The sequence below is a fragment of the Cebidichthys violaceus genome, unplaced genomic scaffold (genome assembly GCF_023349555.1).
Source record: "Cebidichthys violaceus isolate CVI_PGR_0920_01 unplaced genomic scaffold, fCebVio1.0.p SCAF_2, whole genome shotgun sequence".
Taxonomy (NCBI): Eukaryota; Metazoa; Chordata; class Actinopteri; order Perciformes; family Stichaeidae; genus Cebidichthys; species Cebidichthys violaceus.
In genome coordinates, this window is record NW_027176372.1 from 23,252,588 (window position 1) to 23,274,423 (window position 21,836).

General features: G+C 46.9%; 2 protein-coding genes across 2 annotated transcripts in view; one reads left to right on the forward strand and one right to left on the reverse strand.

The window, feature by feature from the left end:
- Positions 1-10: 10 nt before the first annotated feature.
- On the reverse strand, positions 11-4,389 carry LOC137875734 (protein SPMIP2). The gene is made up of 4 exons (XM_068715219.1): positions 4,175-4,389; positions 3,427-3,647; positions 2,974-3,032; positions 11-177 (listed from the first exon to the last, which is right to left on the reverse strand). The coding sequence occupies exons 1-4, from the start codon at positions 4,236-4,238 to the stop codon at positions 114-116; spliced, it is 408 nt and encodes a 135-aa protein (XP_068571320.1). The 5' UTR covers positions 4,239-4,389; the 3' UTR covers positions 11-113.
- Positions 4,390-6,142: 1,753 nt separating this feature from the next.
- Positions 6,143-21,836, forward strand: part of rapgef2b (Rap guanine nucleotide exchange factor 2b) — a 56,575-nt gene continuing 40,881 nt past the window's right edge. The window contains exon 1 of the mRNA XM_068715483.1: positions 6,143-6,828. Coding sequence (XP_068571584.1) covers positions 6,760-6,828 — 69 coding nt within the window. The 5' untranslated portion in view covers positions 6,143-6,759. The remainder of the gene's footprint in view (positions 6,829-21,836) is intronic.

The following is a 21,836-nucleotide window of genomic DNA, read 5'->3' on the forward strand; positions in this document are numbered from 1 at the left end:
TGTTGAAAAGTCATGGCGTTACAGAGATTAACAGATGTGTTTAATCAAACTCGACAGATCTCGTTAACAGTCGGGTCGTCCGGCCGCCGTGGGCAGCGGAGCGCCGTCTGCTGTTAGCTCTGACTGCGTCTGTGGAGCTTGGTGTTGACTTGCAGTGAGTCATCCGTCATGTTCTCTCTGGGAGGAAACAAATAGAGGAAAAAAATTAATGAGGCCGGATTTCGACTTGACATCAAATTACCTACATGTGTAACTACAGGGTGTGTTGTTTTCCATTTTAATGCTCCCTCAGATAGTAAATATTTTCAACGTGTCATTTAGTTAATGTCTTAATAATGTCTCACTTATCCAAAAGTTATGAGTCTGAGGTTATTGTAAGAATACCTGGGAGGTTTCAATTTGTTCTTAAAGTGCTATTATTTGAAAGAAACTCATTCCTTTTAGTTTTAAAAGTTGTGATTAAAATCAGGAAAAAGTTCTTACAGTTTTACAAATATGTGCAGTTTAAACTGAACCACTTTTGACAGCGGCCTCTTCCTCGTCGTGGTCGTTTTGCATTTATTTGTCGTAGTTTGATCGTCTTTCCAACAACAAATGCTAACAGTCGATGAAAGCAGCGGCTCTGGTCCAGAGGCTCGTACGCCCTGCAGGCCCGTTCAGTGATCCACCCTAAGAAGCCAACTACCTCTCACCTCATCCTGACTCTGGTATGGGGGGCACCGAGGGGGCCCATTCAGATTTCTGATACGATAGCATGCAAATGAGCAAATCACAGAAGTGCATTCTACCTCCCAGAAGTCGGACCTCTTTAGCGCTTTGACTGATGTTTCGCCTGGAGTTGCGTGTTGTCAGCAGTTTAACAGCTGCGTATGCCTCTGCACACGTTCAGGGTCTAGTGCTGCAGTGAGACAGCCTGGGCCCCCATATGCTGCCGTAATGCATGGCCGCCACGCAGAAGAGATAAGGAGCTGTCTGAACCGGGACTGCTGGCCTCGAGTCTTCTCCGCAGTCGTGATCTGTTGTGCTAACGAGTTGCTGTTCGGTCTCTGCGTATCGTGTGAGGACGTCATCAAGGTCTCCTCGAAAGTGGACTTTCGTTTTCTGTTCTTCCTTTATCCGTCTGACCATATCTGAGCCTTGTTTGCTAACATGCTAACTTTGCAGTATCTCCTCTTATTACTCGTCTGATTTAAAAACGATTGTATGTTTGAACGTTGTCCTCGTCTTATATACAAAACAAACGTGGAAGTCTGGTATCTGCCCCTTAAGAAACTGCCTGTTCTCTTGAACAATGTTGATTCACCTGTTGTGTGTATATATATATATATATATATATATATATATATATATATATATATATATATATATATATATATATATACATATATGCTGTTGTATTGGGATAGAAGTGTCTGATTCTAAGAAAACAGGTCAGCCATAATCACAAATCCACTCTCACATGTCACATGTTCTTTGTCAGAATGTCCTCCTTTGGTTGCATGTGTGCAGGTCCTCGTCCCATCGTGAAACCTGGGTCAAACAGAGCCAGCAGTGTCCTCCTAACTACCCTCCGCACGCTCGTCTGTCTGTTCTCCGTTCGGCGAAAGCCTGTCGCAACATTTTAGTCTCTCTCCGGTTTTAGTTTTGTGTCGACGGTTCTGGTGTTTCCCTGCTGACATCGCCGTCTTGTCAGATAAGACGTCTTTCTTGCACGCTTGTCTGTGTGCTTTCCATACTGTATTTAGATCACACGGGAGGAACAGCTGGCTGCTTGTTGACACTGACTCGCTGAGACTGTGACAGAATTTGAAAAGTTCCTGCAAGTAAAATAAATAAATAAAATCCAGCAGCTGACAGCCTCTAGTGACCTCATGGAGCTGTCGTACTCATTAGCGACCTACAAAACTAAATTACCAACCAAATGAAGAATGAGGGAGACATAGGCAGAGGTCACGCAGAGGTCACTAGTTATAGTAAAGTAAGTTGTTGGGCCATCGCAAGACCTCCAGAACAACTTGGACAGAAGCAACAACAGTTGTAGCTAAAGGCCCATCGAGGACACAAGCCACGCCCCCATTAATAAATCAATAAGCAATCTTAATGACATAAAGAGGAGCTTCATTTGCAGGCAACGTCCACATTTTAGTTCCAATACCTTCAAATGTGACTGTCAAAAAATTCAAAACAAAGTGGTTTGATGGGGTGGCTCCTCAAAAACCTCTTAGTGTTCTGTTTGGGCGATTTGGACTCATGACCTCAGTCTTTCTCAAATCCTGGTTACAGCCCTCCCAAAGTATTCAATGGTCATTATACATATAGTACCACCCAAACAGTTCGGTGTCCACCAAGGAGGCAATCTGCAGTTGCTTTTTCCTAAACGCTAACCACTAGTGGGGCAACGTCTGCAGCGTTTGCCCAGAGGATGGTGCCAGAGGAGAGTCTTCATTGTTCCTGACAGCTAAAGGTTTATCCTCTGTATGGTCTCAAACTCAGCTCAGCTAAGCTCAACTGATCCACCTCCTCTCACTGACTTTCTAGTGCATTAAGATTCTTAAAGTGCTCTTAAATTAAGTATAAAGTCTCATAGTAGGGACATTTTTAATCTCATATTTACCGTTAGGGAGTACATGTCGTGTATTTAAATGTAGATTATTTAGGAATAGTGTTAATAAAGTAGAAGATAAACCCTCCAGAGTTTTGGTTTAGGTCAGGTTTTGTGTCAGCGGTGTGTCTGTCTGACACATTTCTTACCTGCGGCTCGAGGCGGTGTGTGTTTCTACAACAGGGGAAGTGATGCATTATGGATGGAGAAAGCAGATCACCTACAATGCAGTCACTCAACACTGTGCAAACCTGAGACGTTCCCACTTATCTATTTGACTCACACACACACACACACACACACACACACACACACACACACGTAATAGGACTGTGAAGGACTCATCGTGAGGGTTACAAACGTGGTCTTACTGGTCGCTCTGGAACCTGTGAGTCACTCCGTCCTCCAGCGCTGTCCGCAACTCCGTTTTCTGTCAGAAAAGGAGGTTTGATTTAACACTGAAATGCTTTTTTTACTTTATTTCCATACGACACATAATCATAACTCTTATTGTCCTGAGAAGGAAAGTGAAAAACACACATTTCTGGTTAACAATGTGTGACATCTTTCTACTCGACAGCATGTGAAATCAATATTTATGATGTCTTGACTCCACACTGATTATCTAACAAGACTAACAGCCAACAAATAACTTACTATGTTGGATATGAAATCAGTAAATCTGATCCAGATTGGATCATTTGTCCGTTCCTCACGTTCATCACATCCAGCCACTTCTCAAAGTCACGCTCAGGGGTCACCTTGTGAATACAGCTCCTACATTCTCATTTGCATAAGACGCACACGGTGGATTTCCGCCGTACCTTAATTTGCATGTTGCTGAGCAGCGCCCCGCTGTTCAACAGCTGGTTGTGCTGCCAGCCCCAGCCAACCTCCCCCACGCAGCTCCGCCTGGGCAGAGGAGGAGGGGCCTGCGGTGCAGCCCGGCACAAGTAGCCGAGGTCACCTGTGGCCTCAGGCGATGAGGCGCCCGACGTGGGGGAATAATTTGATCTCGACCTGTAGTCTCCGATTCCATCTGGGCCTTGTTAGTATTAGAGGAAACGTGAGAAAAGAAGGGAAACGAAGACAGAGATGTATAGAAGTTAATAAAAAGAAAGAAAAGGGAAACTAAAGAGAGCATTCATTCAGCATTCACAGGAATGTCTTATGAGGTATTAAAGGATCAATGTTTCTCAGAACATGCATTTGCTCCGATGTTCCTTTTTTACATTTCATTAATGATTACATGAAGGAATACATTATTATGCTTGTAAATGAAAGATTCAACTGTATGTTTGCACGTCACGCTCTGAGTTGTATAATGCATGACGTGTTGCAGTGTTAGTAGACTTCTACATGCCCTAATGCATACAGAACAACACACACTTACACAGGCTCACACACACACACACACACACACACACACACACACACACACACACAACTATCTGGTTATAGTGCCACCGTGTGTCCAACTACAGTTCTATTTGCTTGGACACAGACCATAATGCTGAGGTGTTGAACATGGGTCTTTTAAGCATGCCTATTGTAGAGAACAACCTGTCCTACCTGTAAAGATCATCCGTCGTCCATGCTGTCTCCCTCCTGCAGCTGCTTCACCGTTACGCATCATTTTTTTTTTTTTCCACCCCAATGTAGTCTTTGCAGGTTGGACACACCTGCTGTGTGTAATGGGCCCTCTTGGGTGATAACTTGAGCCCAGCGGTGTGCTCCGTCCGTGGGGTCACGGTCGGTTGTCACGCAACCGCTGCAACGTCACCACGTCAGCGGTTGTGTCCATAGTTACATTCTGGAAACACGGGACGCTCTGTTGAAGCATGGCCACTACATATCACTTTATTCCAGGTGTGATCAAGGAAACCAGTAGATTAAGACATCAAGAAATCAAACTTTAACACATATGGAAGAAGGTTAAATAAAGAAACATATGTTTTATATTTTAGATTCTTCAAACTAGCCACCTTTAGCCTTGATGTACATTTTTCACGCTCTTGGCTGAACACTTGTTGGCTCTGCGGTCCAACTAATCCCAAACCATCTCAATGTGGTCTGGGTCTAGAGTCCAGGTTGTCTGAGGCAGCGCTCCATCGCTCTCCTTCTTAGTCGAGTAGCTCACTTAGCCTGGAGGCGTGTTTCCTTTCCTAAGAGAAGTCCTCTTGAGACACAGTCTCATCATAAGGCTTGATGGTTCCATTAAAGAATATCAAATATAAAACATATTCTGGTTTGTTCACTCACTCACTCACTCTCTACAAGATAGAAAATAATAAAACAACAAAAAGAGAAGAGAGGAGAAAGAGAAGGTGTGTCCAAACTTTTGACTGGTACAGTTTATGCATAAATATTTTCATTATTAATTGATATAGTTTACGGTATTGTAACACATGTTTTGTTATTTCTTAGCCTCTTTCTGAGCTGCTATAATGTATAATGTGTGAATTTCCCCTCAGGGATCGATAAAGTCTTAATTTAACTTATTTTATGTTACATTTGAACACTTTTGTGTAATAAATAAAAATGATTGGAGCCCAAAACAACTGAATTTGGAGTGGCATTTCCAAAAAAAAAGGGGGTTTCCATATCTGTGCATCCATAGAAAACTGCATTGAAAAATATAATTCCTCAATATGAAGTTTGCTTGTGGATTCACTGTTGCTTTAATTAAAGCCTACTCTCAAACAACAATGTGACACATAACAGTGAATTCATATCAACTTAACTCTGCTGTGTTTTGTGTTATTCTTCATATTATTCCATCTAATCCTGATAAATGATGTTCACGGTTAATAGTTTCATTCCCACCCTGCATGTTTGTGTCCATCTAAAATATGTATTACCTCATCTGTCCACTAGGTGGTGCCAAAGCATCATTAGTTCACGTTGTACTCCCCCTTCCTATTCACACTCTTTTCTGTTTTTTTTGGTTAAATGGACTCGCCCATGAGCCGCCCCTTGTGACTAAATCTCCACCAAGCACAAACACAGATAACAACAGTCAGGAAGGAACTGGAATGATTTCCCCTTCAAAATAAGATGTTTAAAATACTCACCGTGCATACTGTAAGCAACCAATAACATGCAAGCACGAGAGTCACTGAATCAGATCTATTCAGCGGGTTAAATATTGGAATAAAGTAAAACAGATATGACATTATTGTGTTACGCCGTGGTGCATGGCAGACTGTGGTGCAGTTCATTGCTTGTCATGTAGTCTACTGTCTAATTAGCATTTGTCCTTGGGTTTAATTAGACTTAGGTCTATTTAAATGTAGTCTATGCATGTTTGCATATAGGTCTGTTATTGATACGTAGAGAGAAAATTACATTTTTTTGGGGGGGAAACAACACAACAACGTGTATATTTATTTCCCAAAGACCCCTCCCTAAATACACCTTCATCTCTTTGTATTCCCGTGAAACACGCTGGAGGTTTATTTTGAAAACCTTTCCAAGGATGCGTAACCGTCAACTATGGCCGACTTTACCCCGCTGTGTCAGTCACCATGGTGGCATACAACAGAGCGCAGGCGGCGGCGGACCTATCCCCACTTTTAGACCGATGAAAACGTTGATATAATGCGTGTTACCGGTGCGTGTTTTCGGGTGTGCCTCTCGCGATGGACGCCAGGTCGCCGTTGACGGGATGACAGTTTGCGCACTTTGTTCCGTTTGTTTGCTGGATCCTGTAACGTAATTTTTTTTATTTTTTTTTGCGTCGCTAGCAGAACGCTGAAGAGACGAGGAATGGCTCTGAAGAATAAAGGGACCTTTTCGTATTGTGCGTTAAGACAATAAGTCTACTTTTCTTTTTTTTTTAGGAGAAGTTTTCTCTCTCTCTCGGGTCTCGGGTGGGACCGGTGTCGGGCGACAGAACACGCAGCCGCCCCGAGGAGACCGCCGCTCGGCTGTCTGGCTCCGGTTCGTGGCCTCTGGCTCCGGGCACTCCCAGCTTATCCGCTAGCTTCGGACCACAGGCGACAAGAACACCGCGAGGCAGCGGAGGGAGAGGAGGGTGAGGGGAGGAGGAGGGGGGGGACTTCTTTTGTTTGTACCCGTGGCTGCTGGATCTTTTATAAACATTTTATTTAGGACCAGGAACTCCAGTATCCTGCAGACGGCGTCTTCCCAAAACAATGGCGTCTTACGTGGATAACAGCTTTCGGCAGGCTGTGATGATGAATCCGGCTGAAAGGACGCAACAGGTCAGAAGAATGTATATTTGTTGAATGTGTGTGTGTGTGTGTGTGTGTTTTTTCCAGAGCCGCTGATACGCGCACGCCTGTATTAGTCATCCACTCGCTACATTACAACACGACATTGCAACATTGTAACGTCCTGCAACAGAGTAGCGGCGTGTCTGTGCGCAACTGTTGCCGTTCGGCTCCGGTGTTAACGTGTGGCTACGGCTACATGCCGCTAAGCCCCTCCATCAGCGGGGATAATCAAGGCTGCTTAACGGAACAGGAGCTGGAAGTTAGCCTCGGTGGGAGTCTGACGCCGAGCTACAGTGTCTGTGTCTGTGTGTGTGTGTGTGTGTGTGTGTGCTGCTTTTTACACGTGATGCATGAGCATTTTTGCAAGGCGCATTTGCATTTTGGGAAAGAAAACAAACAAAGAAAACGTATAGAAATGGTAGAACGATATGCACGTGAGAGGCACAGTCTGTGGCTAATCCCAACCGGGCTAATAGCCTAAAGTAGCTATGGTAGGCTAAACAGACGCTTCACATCATTGTGTGTGTGTGTGTGTGTGTGTGTGTGTGTGTGTGTGTGTGTGTGTGTTAGATTGACACACACAGTGCTAAATAATGCTTTATGACTTGTTTTTAAAGATTAATCTCACCTCACTCTGGGGTTGCATGTCCTGTGAACATGCAACTCCTGTGGGCTGTGGTTATTACTTGAGCCACATAAAGACACACACACACACACACACACACACACACACACACACAGAGAGAGTTTGCATAGATAGATAGATAGATAGATAGATAGATAGATAGATAGATAGATAGATAGATAGATAGATGAGTGGTTACAATTTGCAGATACACGCAATAAATCCTGGTTTGGCTGTGAACATGGCATCGTTTCATTTGCTTCCACTGCAAAGTGATGCGGCTTCCGGCTTCCAGCTTCACACAATGGACAATCGATAGGCCACCACACACACACACACACACACACACACACACACACACGGTGGGCCACAGATAGTGACACACACCTGCCCGCCCGTCTATCTGACATCGGGGAAACGATTACGGTGTCATCGACGGCCCGTTAACCGTACTGTACGGTCTCTTTACGTGCTTCACGCGGGCCTCCTAATGCAGGCTGTGGTGTGTGTGTGTGTGTGTGTGTGTGTGTGTGTGTGTGTGTGTGTGTGTGTGTGTGTGTGTGAGAGAGAGAGTGACAGATGCTGTGATGGTGATGGGAACAAAGACGAGGATCATTTTGGGTTTGGCATCATCATCGGCAGCAATGCTCCTCTAAAACACCATAGTGGCGTCTTCAAACCGCCTAAATCTTAAATCAATTAGCTTCCATGTTTGTTTTTCGTGTTGCAAAAAGCTTGTGAATAAAACATTTGCTTGTATTTCTTTCAGCGTCGGTGTTCTAGTTTTATTCCCTTTAACTGGTGAATCTGTCAGTGGGAAGAAATCACCGGTAGTTTTGATGATGTGGTCCTTCTGTAAACAGATTTTTTTTTAGTGTTCCTTATTGTTGATATGCTGTCTGTAACACCTGCGCCGCCTCATTCTTCTAACCCACCTGAAAGAATTAACGCCAGCATGGCTCTCGGTGTCGGATCAGCGCCTGAATGCTGCTTCTGACACCAACATGTGAGCAGAGAGAGGACTCTGAACCTGTGAGCTGGACTACAGTCTGAGTAAAAGATACCGAGGCTTTGACCATAAAAACACGTGATTCAAGTCAAAAGAAATGAATGTCTGTGGGCCTCCGACGCTCTGCTGTGAAGCCGCTCTGTCATTTCATTCAGGAAGTCCTTTGAACGAAACACCAACTGTGACGGTTTGAACAAAGACTAAATGACGACGGCAGCGAACGTGTGACGTCTTAACAGGATTTAGGAACGCCGCCGCGTCCGTGTCGTCCTGCGTCACAGAGAAGTCCAAAGACGTGATAAACTACAAAGTCTCTCCTGACGTTAATCTTCGCGGTATTGAGTCGTTCTATGGCGGTCTTCTTTGGTCGTCGGTGGCGGCTGACACGGTTTATCTTAATGGCGCTGGCGGGGGCCTCTCTGTCAGGATTAGCTAACGGTTAGCGGGATCTGTCTTTATCGCTCAGGGCGGGATTTGACCCCCTCTCTGCCTCGCCCCTAGTTCTCACACGGCAGGTGAAGTAACCACAGACCGCTTGAGAAGCGAGTGTTCACTCCGGGATCGTCGGTTTCCTTAGCGTGCCTTTTGAACTCTTGACCGGAAGGTTCTGGAATTTTTGTCAGTGAGGAAAAGAGTCTGGTGATCGAGAAGGAAGAGGAAGGAGAGCACTGATGTGAATTACGATAACGTGACGGGACTATTTGATCTGTAATTTCTTTTTCTGATACAAAAATTCATGACGTTACTTTGAATAAAACTGTATTTTGTATTGAACATGTAGTCTGGCTCTCGGTGGCATCATGTCGTGAGTTACTCGATGGACATTCTGCACAAGTCTTAATTGTGCTGTACAGATGATGTCGACTCGATCTAGTAAGGGTTATTTATGTTTTAATCTTAAAAAGAGCTTCTCCACCACTGTCTTCCCTCAGGCGTGTGTTCTTAATCCCTGCACAGATGACTGAAGGAGACCAAACCAGGCCACAGTGACAGCTAGTATGAGTCCATATTTAGATTCTGAGCTAAAAACTAATATTGCGTGAATCAAATATGCAGCAGTTGGTTTAGCAGGACACCACAGACTTCATCAGACACACTGTCATGTACTCGTCTAGTAAAACAAATACCAATCAGAACCATTTCACTTCATTTTAAATTAATCGGGTTCTATTTTGACCGTTGGTCAGACTAAACGAGCCGTTTGTCTCTGGGGCCTCTGGTGACATGTGATGGGCGTGTTGCTCTTTGCTTTCCAAGAATGCATGTTGGTTATCAGAAGCGAAGGGCAGCCTTACTGTGTGAAAGTGACATGTTTGTTTGTCGGGTCACGAGGTGGGAGTTGGACAAATCTCCAGCGGTCCAAACTGTGCGCTGAACCCTGTAGAGTTCCTTCTTCTGTCATTGCTGCGGACCATGAAGGCATTGATGTGATTTGAGCTGAACCGATTAGAGCGGTATATATTTCATTTCTTTATCTCGCCATGGAGGATTTAAGATTATGAAACCCAACACCGCCCCACCTAATCGCGGAAAAAGACGAGTGAAAGCTGTCGTCTTGCAGGAACAAAAACCTGCACAGACTCTCAGTCCTCTGTGGAGCAGAGAGAGACTTCTGCTGCTCTGTTTAATCTGGAGAAGCCGGACTCTCCTCTTGTTTAGCCAGGTGGCAAAGCTAAAGGCCACAGAGCGTCGGTCCTCGGCCGCGGTGACCCTGCTTCACGTAGCTGCAGGGACGAGCCGCCTGCTTCACATCGCTTCCACGTATCCTGCAGCGGAGGGAAAGGAGGGAGAAAAGGAATGCATCCGGGGCGACGTGCGGCGAGCAAAATGAAACCGAATGTTCTAGGCCGTGAGCCGGTCGTTACTCCGACCCGGATACAAAGATCCTTTTGTCTGCAGAACAACGGCGGTACCAAAATAAAAATGTTAAGAATAACTGACCTAGTGACGACACATTTGTTTATTAAATTGCAGAAAGGAGAACGGTATTTACTCTAGAATGAAGGTGAAGCTGGGCTGTACCTCAGTGTAGCATGTAAACAGCACAGAGCTGCTGGGTTATTAATGCATTCAGCGCTATAATTAACAAAAGGTAAATGCTTGATCTATGTGCATGTATGAAGTTTAATTCTGCAGTATTTTAAGTATTATAAAGTACGATACCGGCCTCTCGACCATATTCACGAATCTCATTTAGTTCCACATGTTGTCTGTAGATAAACAAATGTTCACCTGCAGGGATGCTAAATACTTCAGTAGCCAAACGTTACAGCTCTACCTACCTTCAGTGCGCAGCGATAAACCTGGACAGGAAGTAGTTCTGCAGGTCGTAAAGTGACTGACGAGCACAAAGTCTCTCTCTCTCTCTCTCTCTCTCTCTCTCTCTCTCTCTCTCTCTCTCTCTCTCTCTCTCTCTCTCTCTCTCTCTCTCTCTCTCTCTCTCTCAGCATCCTGTCCTTCATCAGGAGCAGGAAGAGGGAAAGCGTCAGGATGGGTTCTGACCGTGAGCCGGAACACAATGGTCCGACGACAGAGCGCCTTTCCGCCCCGCAGCTGTTTTTATTCTCTGGGTCTGGGTGTTGTTTTGCTGCTGCCTTCCTATTTCTGTCAGAAGCATGCATTTAAAAAAAAAAAAAAAAAAGAGAGTTCAGGTTCAAGAAGTAGGACGGACTTCACGTTTGCTGGATTCATAGTAGTGTGATTTTTATTTTTTATTTTTTTTGACTCAGGGTTTTTCCGATTCTCACAGGTTTTATTTAGGCGCTGCTCGCCGTGGCGTTTTGCTCGCGCTCTGCAGAACCCTGTGGAAGTAAAGTGATGTCACATGTTGAGAGTGGAGGCTGATGTGGTCTCACACACACACACACACACACACACACACACACACACACACACACACACACACACACACACACACACACACCGCGGTCACAGTGACGTATTCCTCCCCGTTTTTAAATACAGGGGCTGATTTCAGGAAGAAACAAATGCACCAACGTACGAAACCCACACAGGACCAGCGGGGCTTCTGATTGGCTCGTTTTTAAATCATGCTTTTTAATTCCACATTATTAATAAAGCAAGGCGTTGCCTGCTGGTCTGCGGAGCCAGGACGGCTATTGAATATTGTATTAAACGTATCGATTGGTCGGGTTATGGCTGTACAGGGAGCTGCTGAGTTGAGTCACACGCCTCTTTACTGCAGGGAGATGGCGTCTTATGGCTGTTTTTACTGTTTCGGCTGTACAGAGGAATGTCTGATGTGATGGCGGAATGTTAAGCCACAAAAAACATTTGCATTCCAGAAAGCGTTCCCTACCGGAACACACCGGGACGTTTGTGCTCGACTTCAACTCCCTAAAATCTAATAATCCAGTTCAGTTCGTGTTTAAATGCTCCACTGAGATTGAATCAAGTCTCTCCACCCATGAAGCCCGACTTAACACTAGTGGAGCACAAAACCAAGACAAACCTTTTAATGCTTAAGCTTTGTGTTTCCCCACAGTCTCAATGACTGTTGTTCTACACGGTGAACATTACTTTCCTCTTTTCTTTCTGCTTCAGGTGTGATTTGTTGGTTTTAGAATTGTTTCCTGGTTTGATCATCGTCTATATGTTCATGGCTCTGGAGATCTGTAAAGATGCATTGCATGCTGGTCCATTGAGTCTACTGAGAAATTCAGGAGCTGATGAATCTTGCAGGTATTTGATTGTCAAAAAAGAATGAAAAATGCCTCCCAGAAGTTGACTCACTCAAATTGCTTGTTTGAGTTCAGTTTAATATCCCGTTGAAGAAACCAACAAATATTCCCAATTAAGAATCCAATGGATGGACTGTGACTGAACCTGAAGTTTCAGATCGTTGTGATATTGTTTTATGTTACGTGCCTGTAGTAGAAGAAGCTGAAGATGATACGTCACGTGAAACATAAGATTTACCTGACGGTGGTTCTTCCTCAGGAGGTTCATGTGAATAAAATAAGTGTTCATTTTGCAGCGTTTGCAGAAGTTTCCCTGATCTCCTGCAGCAGAATCCTATCGGTGTTACTTTTTAAATAACGGAGGGTGAGAGGAAGTTCAGGTGAAACGTTCGTTTTGAACGTTTATCGCGGGACCTCATGCTGGTTCCTGAGGCGCTTATTCAACAGTTTTCTCGCTCCAGATTATGTTATTGAAGCTTTCTGTTCCTAACTGTGAAAACAAAGGCTTTTGTATTGATGCACAGCAGAGAATCAAACCTCTGTTTAAGTCTGAGTGGAGTGTTTGATTGAACACTGGTGGTGAGCAGCACCAGCCCCCTCTATCCGGTCCGATGGACCCAGGATGTTGCCTTCAGGGTCACGCTGTACATTTTGTCACACAATCTAAGGTCACAGGCATGTTTCGGTTCCTTGTGTTCGCATTCCTTCAGATATATTTTTAAAGAAAAGAAAAACAAGGCTGCAGGAATCCCGTCGGCCTTGGCAGCAGAAGGCAGCGGACCTCCTGCTACCGAGCGACCGCAGTCTTTACATAACTCGGCCCGAGACCCACTTGGCTGCCGGGAGAATAAAGCGCTCCTGACCTGCAGTATTTACACGACTGCTATAGAATTACTGCTTGCTGTGGCTCTCGTTAAGAGCTTCGCTCCTCAATGACATTTTGGAAATTCCAGCATTTGGAAAAAGTGACGCCTACGTAAGAAACGTATTTGGGTACGCGTTGGGGAGTCTTCATATTCTTCTTTTTGAATCCGTTACGGTCGTAACGCGTCGCTGTAAACAAGCGGCAGACTTCTTTGAGTGAATTTGCCTCTGAGCCTCGGTCCCACGCAGCACAGGCTCATCTCCTGAATGATCTGCCGGTTAATCCTCCCTCTCGGTGAACTGCTCAGACGTGAAGTGGATCGGATGGAGAGCTGATTAATTTGCGTGATTAGAGTTCTCTAAATCCGGGTTCACCGTGCAGCTGATGCTTGTTTACACTGTTTGTAACAATGGCTCTTAGAGCTGCTTGCTGTTGCACCAGCGGGGTCAGAATCAGGGCAATGTTTGCCTCTTATAAACAAAACTCTAATGCTATTGTTTTGTTTTTTGGAGATTTTAATTCGGAGATTAATGTATGAGTGGGGCTACGCATGCTTGCAGCTTTTTGCATAATTCATTTTTAATAACTGGGAGGATAGAGGGAGGAATGAATGCTCTAATGCTGGGGTAGTGCAGCCGGTAGAACGGTGATTAATTCCATTTGAACTATGACTAGAGTTACTTTTCGGCGTTAAAGCTCGACGTATCCGTCGTCTTGCAGCAGCGAGAGCCGCGGCTTCGTCACCGGCGTTCCTCTGGAGGTTCGCTCACCTGCTCAGTTAAGCTTAAGTTTAAGCTTTGAAATATTCATCAGCGAGGTCCTGCTAGCCTCTCGCTGCACCCAAAGGACTCTGGAGTCTTTGTGCTGCACTGGTATCGCTCTCCTGATCCCCTTCAGGATATGAATGTACAAATCAGTTTACCGGTGTAGCTCCTTCAGGTGTCTTGTGTTTCATTTCCCTTCTGCTACACCTAGTTATCAATTATACATTTGGGTAAGTGCCACACTCAAAGCCATTCAGATCGGAGCGACGGCAGTAATCCTCTCCCACCCTGTCGATTGTGTCTGTATGCAAAGCAAATCCAACGTGGACAAACCCACAGTACAGAGTGGAGCAGGGCCGCCCTGTGACCCGACGGAGGATTAGAAGAGTGTCGTTTTTCTAATTCCTCTTTCAGTCGAAGACGTCTTTGACCTCACGGCTATTCTTACGTTCTCTTGTGAGTCCGTCGAGTCGTAACGCGGTTCCTCCGGACGTTCCTTTTGATCCTAATGTGGCCCGTCATGCCTCATGCAAACTGTGGTTTATTACCAGCCGTGGTGGTGCTGGTGGTGGTGATGCTGGTGGTGGTGGTGGTGGGCAGGTGATTACTCGCCTCGTGAGCTCAAAGAGGTGATTCATTACAACACTAGCGTGAGCACAAACAGCTGTCACTGCTAATGGAGGTAGTTGTGAAAAAGTGAGAACTGCTGCAGCGACAGTCCTTGAGTTGTGCCGGTGGGAACCTGCACAACCCCCCCCCCCCCCCCCCCCCCCCCCCCATTTATAAATCAGTGATTAGGAATGCTGCAGCGGAGCAGATTGGTGTACAAATATCCGTCTCGTTGGAACCTTATCTTTGTAATTGGTCCCCGGGGGGGTTTGTCCAACCCATGTTGCAGCGCCGGCCCTCCGTCGCCCCATCAGGGGGGAAATGTCCGTTCACTACCCACGGCCTCCACGGTAATCTGATTCTCACTGGAATGTTTGACAGCTTCTCCCCGCTTCTTGCTTTTTTTTTTTGGGGGGGGGGAGAAGAAAGAGGGTAATTATCTCAGCTCGCTTGAACCGAACCGCCGATTACCGTCCAGACCGCCTGGGTTTGGGTGCCGGTGTGAGATGATCGGGGTGCTAAACCAGAGAGCTGCTGTCTGCGTGCCCAGATTCTTTTACCTCTGGGAAAAGTTTATGGAAACACATTTATTGCTGTGATGCAACCTTCTCCTTTCAGCCCAGCTGACATTTATTTCACTCTTGGTGACATCGTGCTACGCTTCGAGCAACAACGCTCCTCTCTCGCGACGTGACGTCAGTTTACAGCCCGGCATTATTTATTAAACGCCGTGGGTTCGTCGGCGCCTCGGACCTCGACCGGGCTAATTGACACTTGGCTCGGTTGACCTCGAGCAGCCCTCCGCCGCCAGTTGCTCTCCCATATGGCGCTGTGTTTCCTTCACACTCTTGAGTTCAAACCCTTTTCATTCAGCATTCTCGCTACCATTAGTATGCCGATCTCATCGTGTGTGTGTGTGTGTGTGTGTGTGTGTGTGTGTGTGTGTGTGTGTGTGTGTGTGTGTGTGTGTGTTGTGTAGCCATGGCGGAGAAAAGGCCAAGTATAAAAAAAAAAAGTAGGCTTACGTAACGCCGCATGAGAGGGTGGTTAATGCGTGTGCAGTGTTTGTGATCGAGTGATGTGGTTAGCTGTGTTATTGAGGAGAAAGCACCTCTCAACTGCTCAACACAGCACTGTGGGTAAAAATCAATGGCAGTAACAAAGGAGCTCCTGCACCGTCAGTCAGGAAGACGGAATCCTGATGCGAGGTCATTTACTGCGAGCCATCAGCCTCCACGGGAGCGTTCTCACCGCCGCGTCATGCGCTCCGTTAATGCCATTCGGTGTCGAGAGTGAATGGGTTTTGCGTGGCGTCGATCGCCTCTCTGACGATTAGTCAGACGCTGCTGCACATGTGCGAAGTCGAGACGATGAGACGCGATTGGACGGTGAACGATGGCCGACGCCCGGAAGAAAAAATATAATTTACATATTCAGTGTGGAGTGAGTGGAAATGAGTCCACTGTGACTGACTAAAGATCCAACATTCACACATTTTTATATTATATTTATAATTCGTGAACGCTTATTATGAAGTGTTTAACCAATGGGTAATAATACGTTTGGCTTTTCTACATACTTACCTTTTAAATGAACATAAACAAAGTTTAAGTTTGAGTCGGTTTATTCGCTCCAGCTGACGGTAACGCGGATAATTCACATTTCTTTTCTTGTGACATTTCAACATTGTTGCAGCTTCAGTGACGTGAAAAGTGTTTCAACAGGTTGTGTTGTTCTCGGTACATATTTGTAGTTGAGAGATGATGGTTTTGCCGCTCTGAATATCACCAGTGAGCTTTGGCGGCATTGACAAATATATGAAAGATTAATAAAGTGATTGTTTCCACTGTGCCACATCCTAGAGGAGACTAAAGGTTGCACCGCTCTGATACAACCACGTTTAGTTGGGCGACCCCCGTGTTGCAGAATGACAATGAAGGAGCCTGACGTTGTTTGACTGAGTCACATGACCTGTGCGACTCACGCTGGGGACCGCCTTCTCACGTGACGCCCTTTTTGTTTTGCCGTCCACCTGTGCAGGCCTGACTGCCTGCGGCTGTGTTGTTATTGGGCTGCATGAAGACCGTGTTTGATTATAATTGGAGGGAAAGATGCGAGCCGTTCATGCGTTTGTCCCTACAGGCTCGGCTGCTTTCGATCCGCCGGCGAGTGAGAGCCGACACAATGACGCCCTGTTAGGAGCAGCTCCTGCTTGTCAAAAGCGCTTAAAATCACACCGATTACTTGAGTCGCTGCACTGGGGATGGCTGTTTAAGCTAAACTGTACCCGCTGCAGCTGTACTCATGCCAAGCAGACCTAAACAAAGACTTTTATTATTGTCCAGTAACCCACGAGTTACTGTCTAACATCTTCATTTTAAAATTATAGAGCAGCAGATGAAAAAAGGTTCATAATTGCGAGAGAACAAACTCTTTTTTTAGAAAGGAGAGATACTGAATTAATTGATTCCATACTTTAGAGAATTTTAAGTGTTCTTGCTCTCATATGGCATTTTATTCTGAAAAATGTTCTTCTTACTGGCTAAGCATAAGAGCCCTCTTTTCATTGTAATCGTGACTTTCTAAGGAAATATCCATAACACAAGATTTAAACAATAGCAAATAGAAATTACAATAAATCTAGCATTAAAATAAACGAGATAAAAAAAATACACAATCTCATAAAGAAGTGAAATGAAGAGGAAACAGAAGCGTGTGCAGTGTGGTTCCTTTGACTTGCTTATGTAATGCCGAGGAAAGGGAAAACCCTAAACGATCACAATGGTTCTCCGTGCTTCTTTTGTAAAACATCCTCAGGATATCGGCTGAAACCCCCCGTCCGTCTGGAGCGGAGGCCTATTTTCGTCTTGCGTGAAGTGAAAGGCCTTGGGTGGGATCATACGGCGACTCCGCGTAAACAGGAAGCGCTCCCATTCAAGACGCGGCGAGCCGCCGCGGCACAGATCCCCGACGCGCAAAAAAGAACGGAGAGGTGCCGAGTCGCGCGTCTCTCGGGTTCTGCGGGCCTTTCGGGATGGTTCTGCCTTGAACTCCTTTCAACGACAACAAAATAACGGAAGGTTCAAAATTGTACTTTTGAGTTATTATCCGTTGCTTTCGTGTGCGGGCGTCGCTGGCTGCATGTGCTTTCAGTGGCACTCAATAGCACCGCTATCTCCTCGTAGCGCTTGTGACCTGAGCTGGCAGCTCACCAGATGTTCCCTCTCACATTATCCAAAGTGGGGTTGTTTTTTTCCATCACTTGCTTTTGCAAACAACACTGTCCTTGTCTGTCCTTGTCTTTGGGGTGGAAGGTCTACAGTGTGACAATTGCAGCCTTTGAGATGAAAAAGGTGAGGAGTCACACCTAACACATGCGGGTACTAGACCCCCCCCCCCCCCCCCCGCTCCACCGTCGTGCCAAAACCACGAAGAGCATGGATGACAATGTCGTCTGGATACCAACGAGCTGCTGGCTCCCTCCCAGCTCCCGGGGAACACGTCCTTTTCCTTACATGGGTTCTGCTTTAAAGTGATGGTTACTAAACAGGACATTTAACTTGACATTTCTAACTCTGGTGATCAGGGATTTTTTTTTTTTGGATGCCTCGAGGCCCCAAAAGAGAAATCTGGCTCTTGTGAAAGCGGCTCTGGTATTGAAAGAGTTTCTCTCCGGTTGTTCCCTAGCAACCAGCAGCAGCCAGCGCAGCATTGCAATGCTGGAATCACTTCATGCAGAAGGCCGCGAGCGAAAGCGGCACAGATATTCTTTTTTTAAAAGATTATTGAATTCCATAAGTGTTTCAATGAGATTAATGGCCGTACAGTCGAGGACACGGACCGAACCGATGCAGTCGGTGTTGAACCCGGGCGGAGGTCAGGAGTCCGTGTTATTTTTCTCCCATTGTGGAACTCTGGGGGATTTTTAGTAACCCTCCTCCAGCCTTTGGCTTCTATTTGTGTCAAGTTAATTGGACAGAAGAAAGAGGAGAGGGGGGGGGGGGCTGGAACCAAGCATTTTGGGATCATTTAGGACACCAAGCAAGCCACCCCCCCCCCCCCCCCACCCCCCAGGAAAGATTACAGCACATCCCCGTCCCATTTCATCCACTCCTACCCTTTTTGCTCCTCGTTTTTTTTCGCTCCGAGCTCCCGTGAATTGATCTTTTACGCGGCGTTGCGTAACGTTGGGGACGGCGGCCCCTCTTTGAGGCCCTTTGTTTGGGCGAGGCGGAGCGGCTTTCATTCGGCCGGACAGTTGGCTTTGTTCCCGGGTGCGGACCTGCTACGATGAGGTTCAGTGACGGAGCTGAGAGAGTCTCTTTGTGGCCGGTATCGGTCAGAGTCCTCCGTTGAATATGAATATATACGCTCTGAGCCGTTGTTGTGGTAAAGGCTGCGGGCTCTAAAGACGAGGTAGACGCAACCATTTCACACGTTAAACGTCTATAATCGATATCTCTTATCATAACTATGTGTCCAGTGACAACGGGTCACTCGCTGGGATGAACTTCCAGAGGATTAACGTCCACATCTGCAGCTCCCCATGACTCAGCGTAGCTTCATAGCTAAGTTTCAGCGGTCCAGGCCTCAACTCTGCTGTTGTGATCTACTCTCACCTTCAGCAGGCAGCTGTTTTCAGAGGAAAAGCTCAACAAACCCATCTGCTGAGCACCAAACAGGAGACGAACGCAGCTAGAGACGATAACACAGTGGAGCATTATCAGCTCAAGACACACACTGTCCCAGAGGACGGAGCTTAAAGAGCGTGAATGTGGGACGGAAGCACGACTCCAGATGAAGAATCCTTTTTGTAAATGGCCAAAATCGGTGATACAAAAAATGGCGGTGACTTCTTGCTCTGTGTGTGGCGGCACTCTGGTATTATAGTGTGTGACCGAGTCAGCAAATATCATTCGGCGCTAATTAGATCTCTGTGAGATCCTGTGTCGGTGTGGCTTTGACTAATGCTATGTGAGTAATATTATAAATATGGCGCCAGATGGACGCAGGACAGTTCATTCTTACTTTTTTGGACGGCGTGGCTCGTTGTCTCCCTCGAGGGTGACGCTGCAGCATGGCGTCCTTACGCTGCAGCATGGCGTCCTTACGCTGCAGCATGGCGTCCTTACGCTGCAGCATGGCGTCCTTACGCTGCAGCATGGCGTCCTTACGCTGCAGCATGGCGTCCTTACGCTGCAGCATGGCGTCCTTACGCTGCAGCATGGCGTCCTTACGCTGCAGCATGGCGTCCTTGTGCTGCAGCGTGGCGTCCTTACGCTGCAGCTTCTGAATTGTAATCGATACACGCGCTCCAAGCCAGAAAGGAGCTTTTCTTACCGTGTAAATAAACTACACTGATATTAAGCGGAATAATGAAATGTTACTGCGCAGCTCTTCCTTAATGCTGAGCAGAAGCTCCTTCCTCCTTCCTCATTCCCCTCATAAATTATTTCCTCTCTTGCTGCGTAACTCAAAGCAGCTCTTCCACCTCCTCACCTGAGAGGGCAGTTTGTCTTCTGCTGGTCTGCTATCATGCCACCATCGGAGTGAGATAGTGAGCCGCAGCCTGAGTTACCCTCCTCAGTCTCCACCGTGAGATATATATGTTGACACGATGACACTCAAGCCGACTCTTTATATAACGTGATCTTTATCTTTCAAAGAGGTTGCTGGAGGTTTGAATGCACCACTCTATTTTCTGTTGGGCTAAAGAGACACACACACACACACACACACACGCACACGCACACACGCACACACGCGCGCACACTTCCAAAGCAACATCTGTGTCAGCTGCCTGCACTGATCAAAGCAGATGGGTTGAAGAGGTCAGCTGACCCGTAGCATTCATTCTGATGCGAGTTACTGCTGAGACAAACATGCACTCTTGATTTGCTGCGTATTTCTTTTAAAAGACTTTGATAAAAACTCACTATCTGCTGCTGCTGGTGCGTCTAATTTGCATGACTCAAGAGGCCGAGTGCATTTTTAGTTCTCGAGTGTTTTCCGCTGGCAGGCGGCTCAAGTAGGTGCTGCTAAGCTCCTTCACATGGCTCCCCGTGTCCCGCTGCAGCCGGCCGCCGGGTCCACCAGCTGCCCCACCGCGCTGGGAAATAAAACAGAGACTGCGAAGTTGTTTTCGTCTCCGCCGGCCACTTCAGCCCCGCCGCCATTCAGGGGTGTGTAACACTAACTCTGATGAATTCCATCAAGCTGGCGTAGGAGTGGAAGCGGAGGACGTACGAGGCGAAGAAGAAGAAGAGTCCCATCTTCGTCTCAAAGCGCTCCTGAACAGGTGGCGGTTGGCGAAGCGCGGTTGTTTGTGCGGCGCTTAATTCGGCGTTGTTCAGGAGAGAGGGCCATGTGCGCCGCTAGCTTAACCTGTTGAGTTAACACCAAGGGCTTACCGCCAATTAGACTGATAATTAGCTTTGTGTAGCGTGTGCCAACTTCATTCAGGTGGCACATGGGTTTAACAGCGTCTCAGCGGCACAACACGTCTCAGTCTTTATCACATCAATATATAGCTTTAAATTGCAGCGAGCGACGATGTGACACTAGCTACATTCTGTCTGGATCCTTTCATGAGCGTAGTGTTTTGTTAATGAGCCGGCGAAGGCCTCTGCTGTCGCGGCGTGCCGTGTCTGTCGTAAAGCGGCCGCTCAGACCTCGGCGTGTCGGCTCCAGGGCGGTCGCCCGTCACCGCGTGACCTTGTCGTAGCCCACAAAGCCTCCACCTGCTCCGTCACACGGGCTAATGGATAAAAATACCCGGCAGATCCCACACTCTGTGTCCAGAGAGATTCAAGGACAGCTGCTGGCCACCCTGTTAACACGGGGAATGTACCAACAAAGGCTGGGGAATGCACACACACACACACACACACACACACACACACACACACACACACACACCACACACACACACACACACACACACACACACACACACACACACACACACACTCTCTAACGCAAACAGAGACAGACATGCACACAGTGGCACCCAGTGGAACACCGCTGCCCCCCCCCCCCCCCCGAGGTGTATGATGATGAGTGTTGTGCACATTTGGAATAAACTGCCGTCGCTGCTGTTTTTGTCTGCTCCGGGCTGGGGGGGGGGGGGGGCTGGTCCTCCTCGGTCCCACTTGGCACACGGATACAGACACGCCGCGGCGGTTTGTGCTGAACAGACAATATAATGCAATATATTGCCATTAGCGGATACTGCACCGTAGGCAGCGTGACCTTGCCGACCTTCAGCGCGGGGCCCGTCTGAGTCCCCGGCGGTCCGTTTAGCTCGTCACGCGGCCGCGGGGCCGTTTACCTCCTCGCCGCTAAGCCCCGACGCCCACTTCACAGTGTTACTGGGCCATATGCTGGTTATTAGACAGACGCTGACGGGGCTGACATTTCATTT

What these genes read in the sequence shown, in the direction of transcription:
- LOC137875734 (XM_068715219.1), bottom strand. Translation starts at nt 4,238, where the DNA reads ATGATGCGTAACGGTGAAGCAGCTGCAGGAGGGAGACAGCATGGACGA. An exon ending in TCAGCAACATGCAAATTAAG is followed by an intron (nt 3,033 to 3,426) that starts GTACGGCGGAAA and finishes CTTTTCTGACAG; the next exon opens with AAAACGGAGTTGCGGACAGC. An exon ending in CACAGGTTCCAGAGCGACCA is followed by an intron (nt 178 to 2,973) that starts GTAAGACCACGT and finishes GTTTCCTCCCAG; the next exon opens with AGAGAACATGACGGATGACT.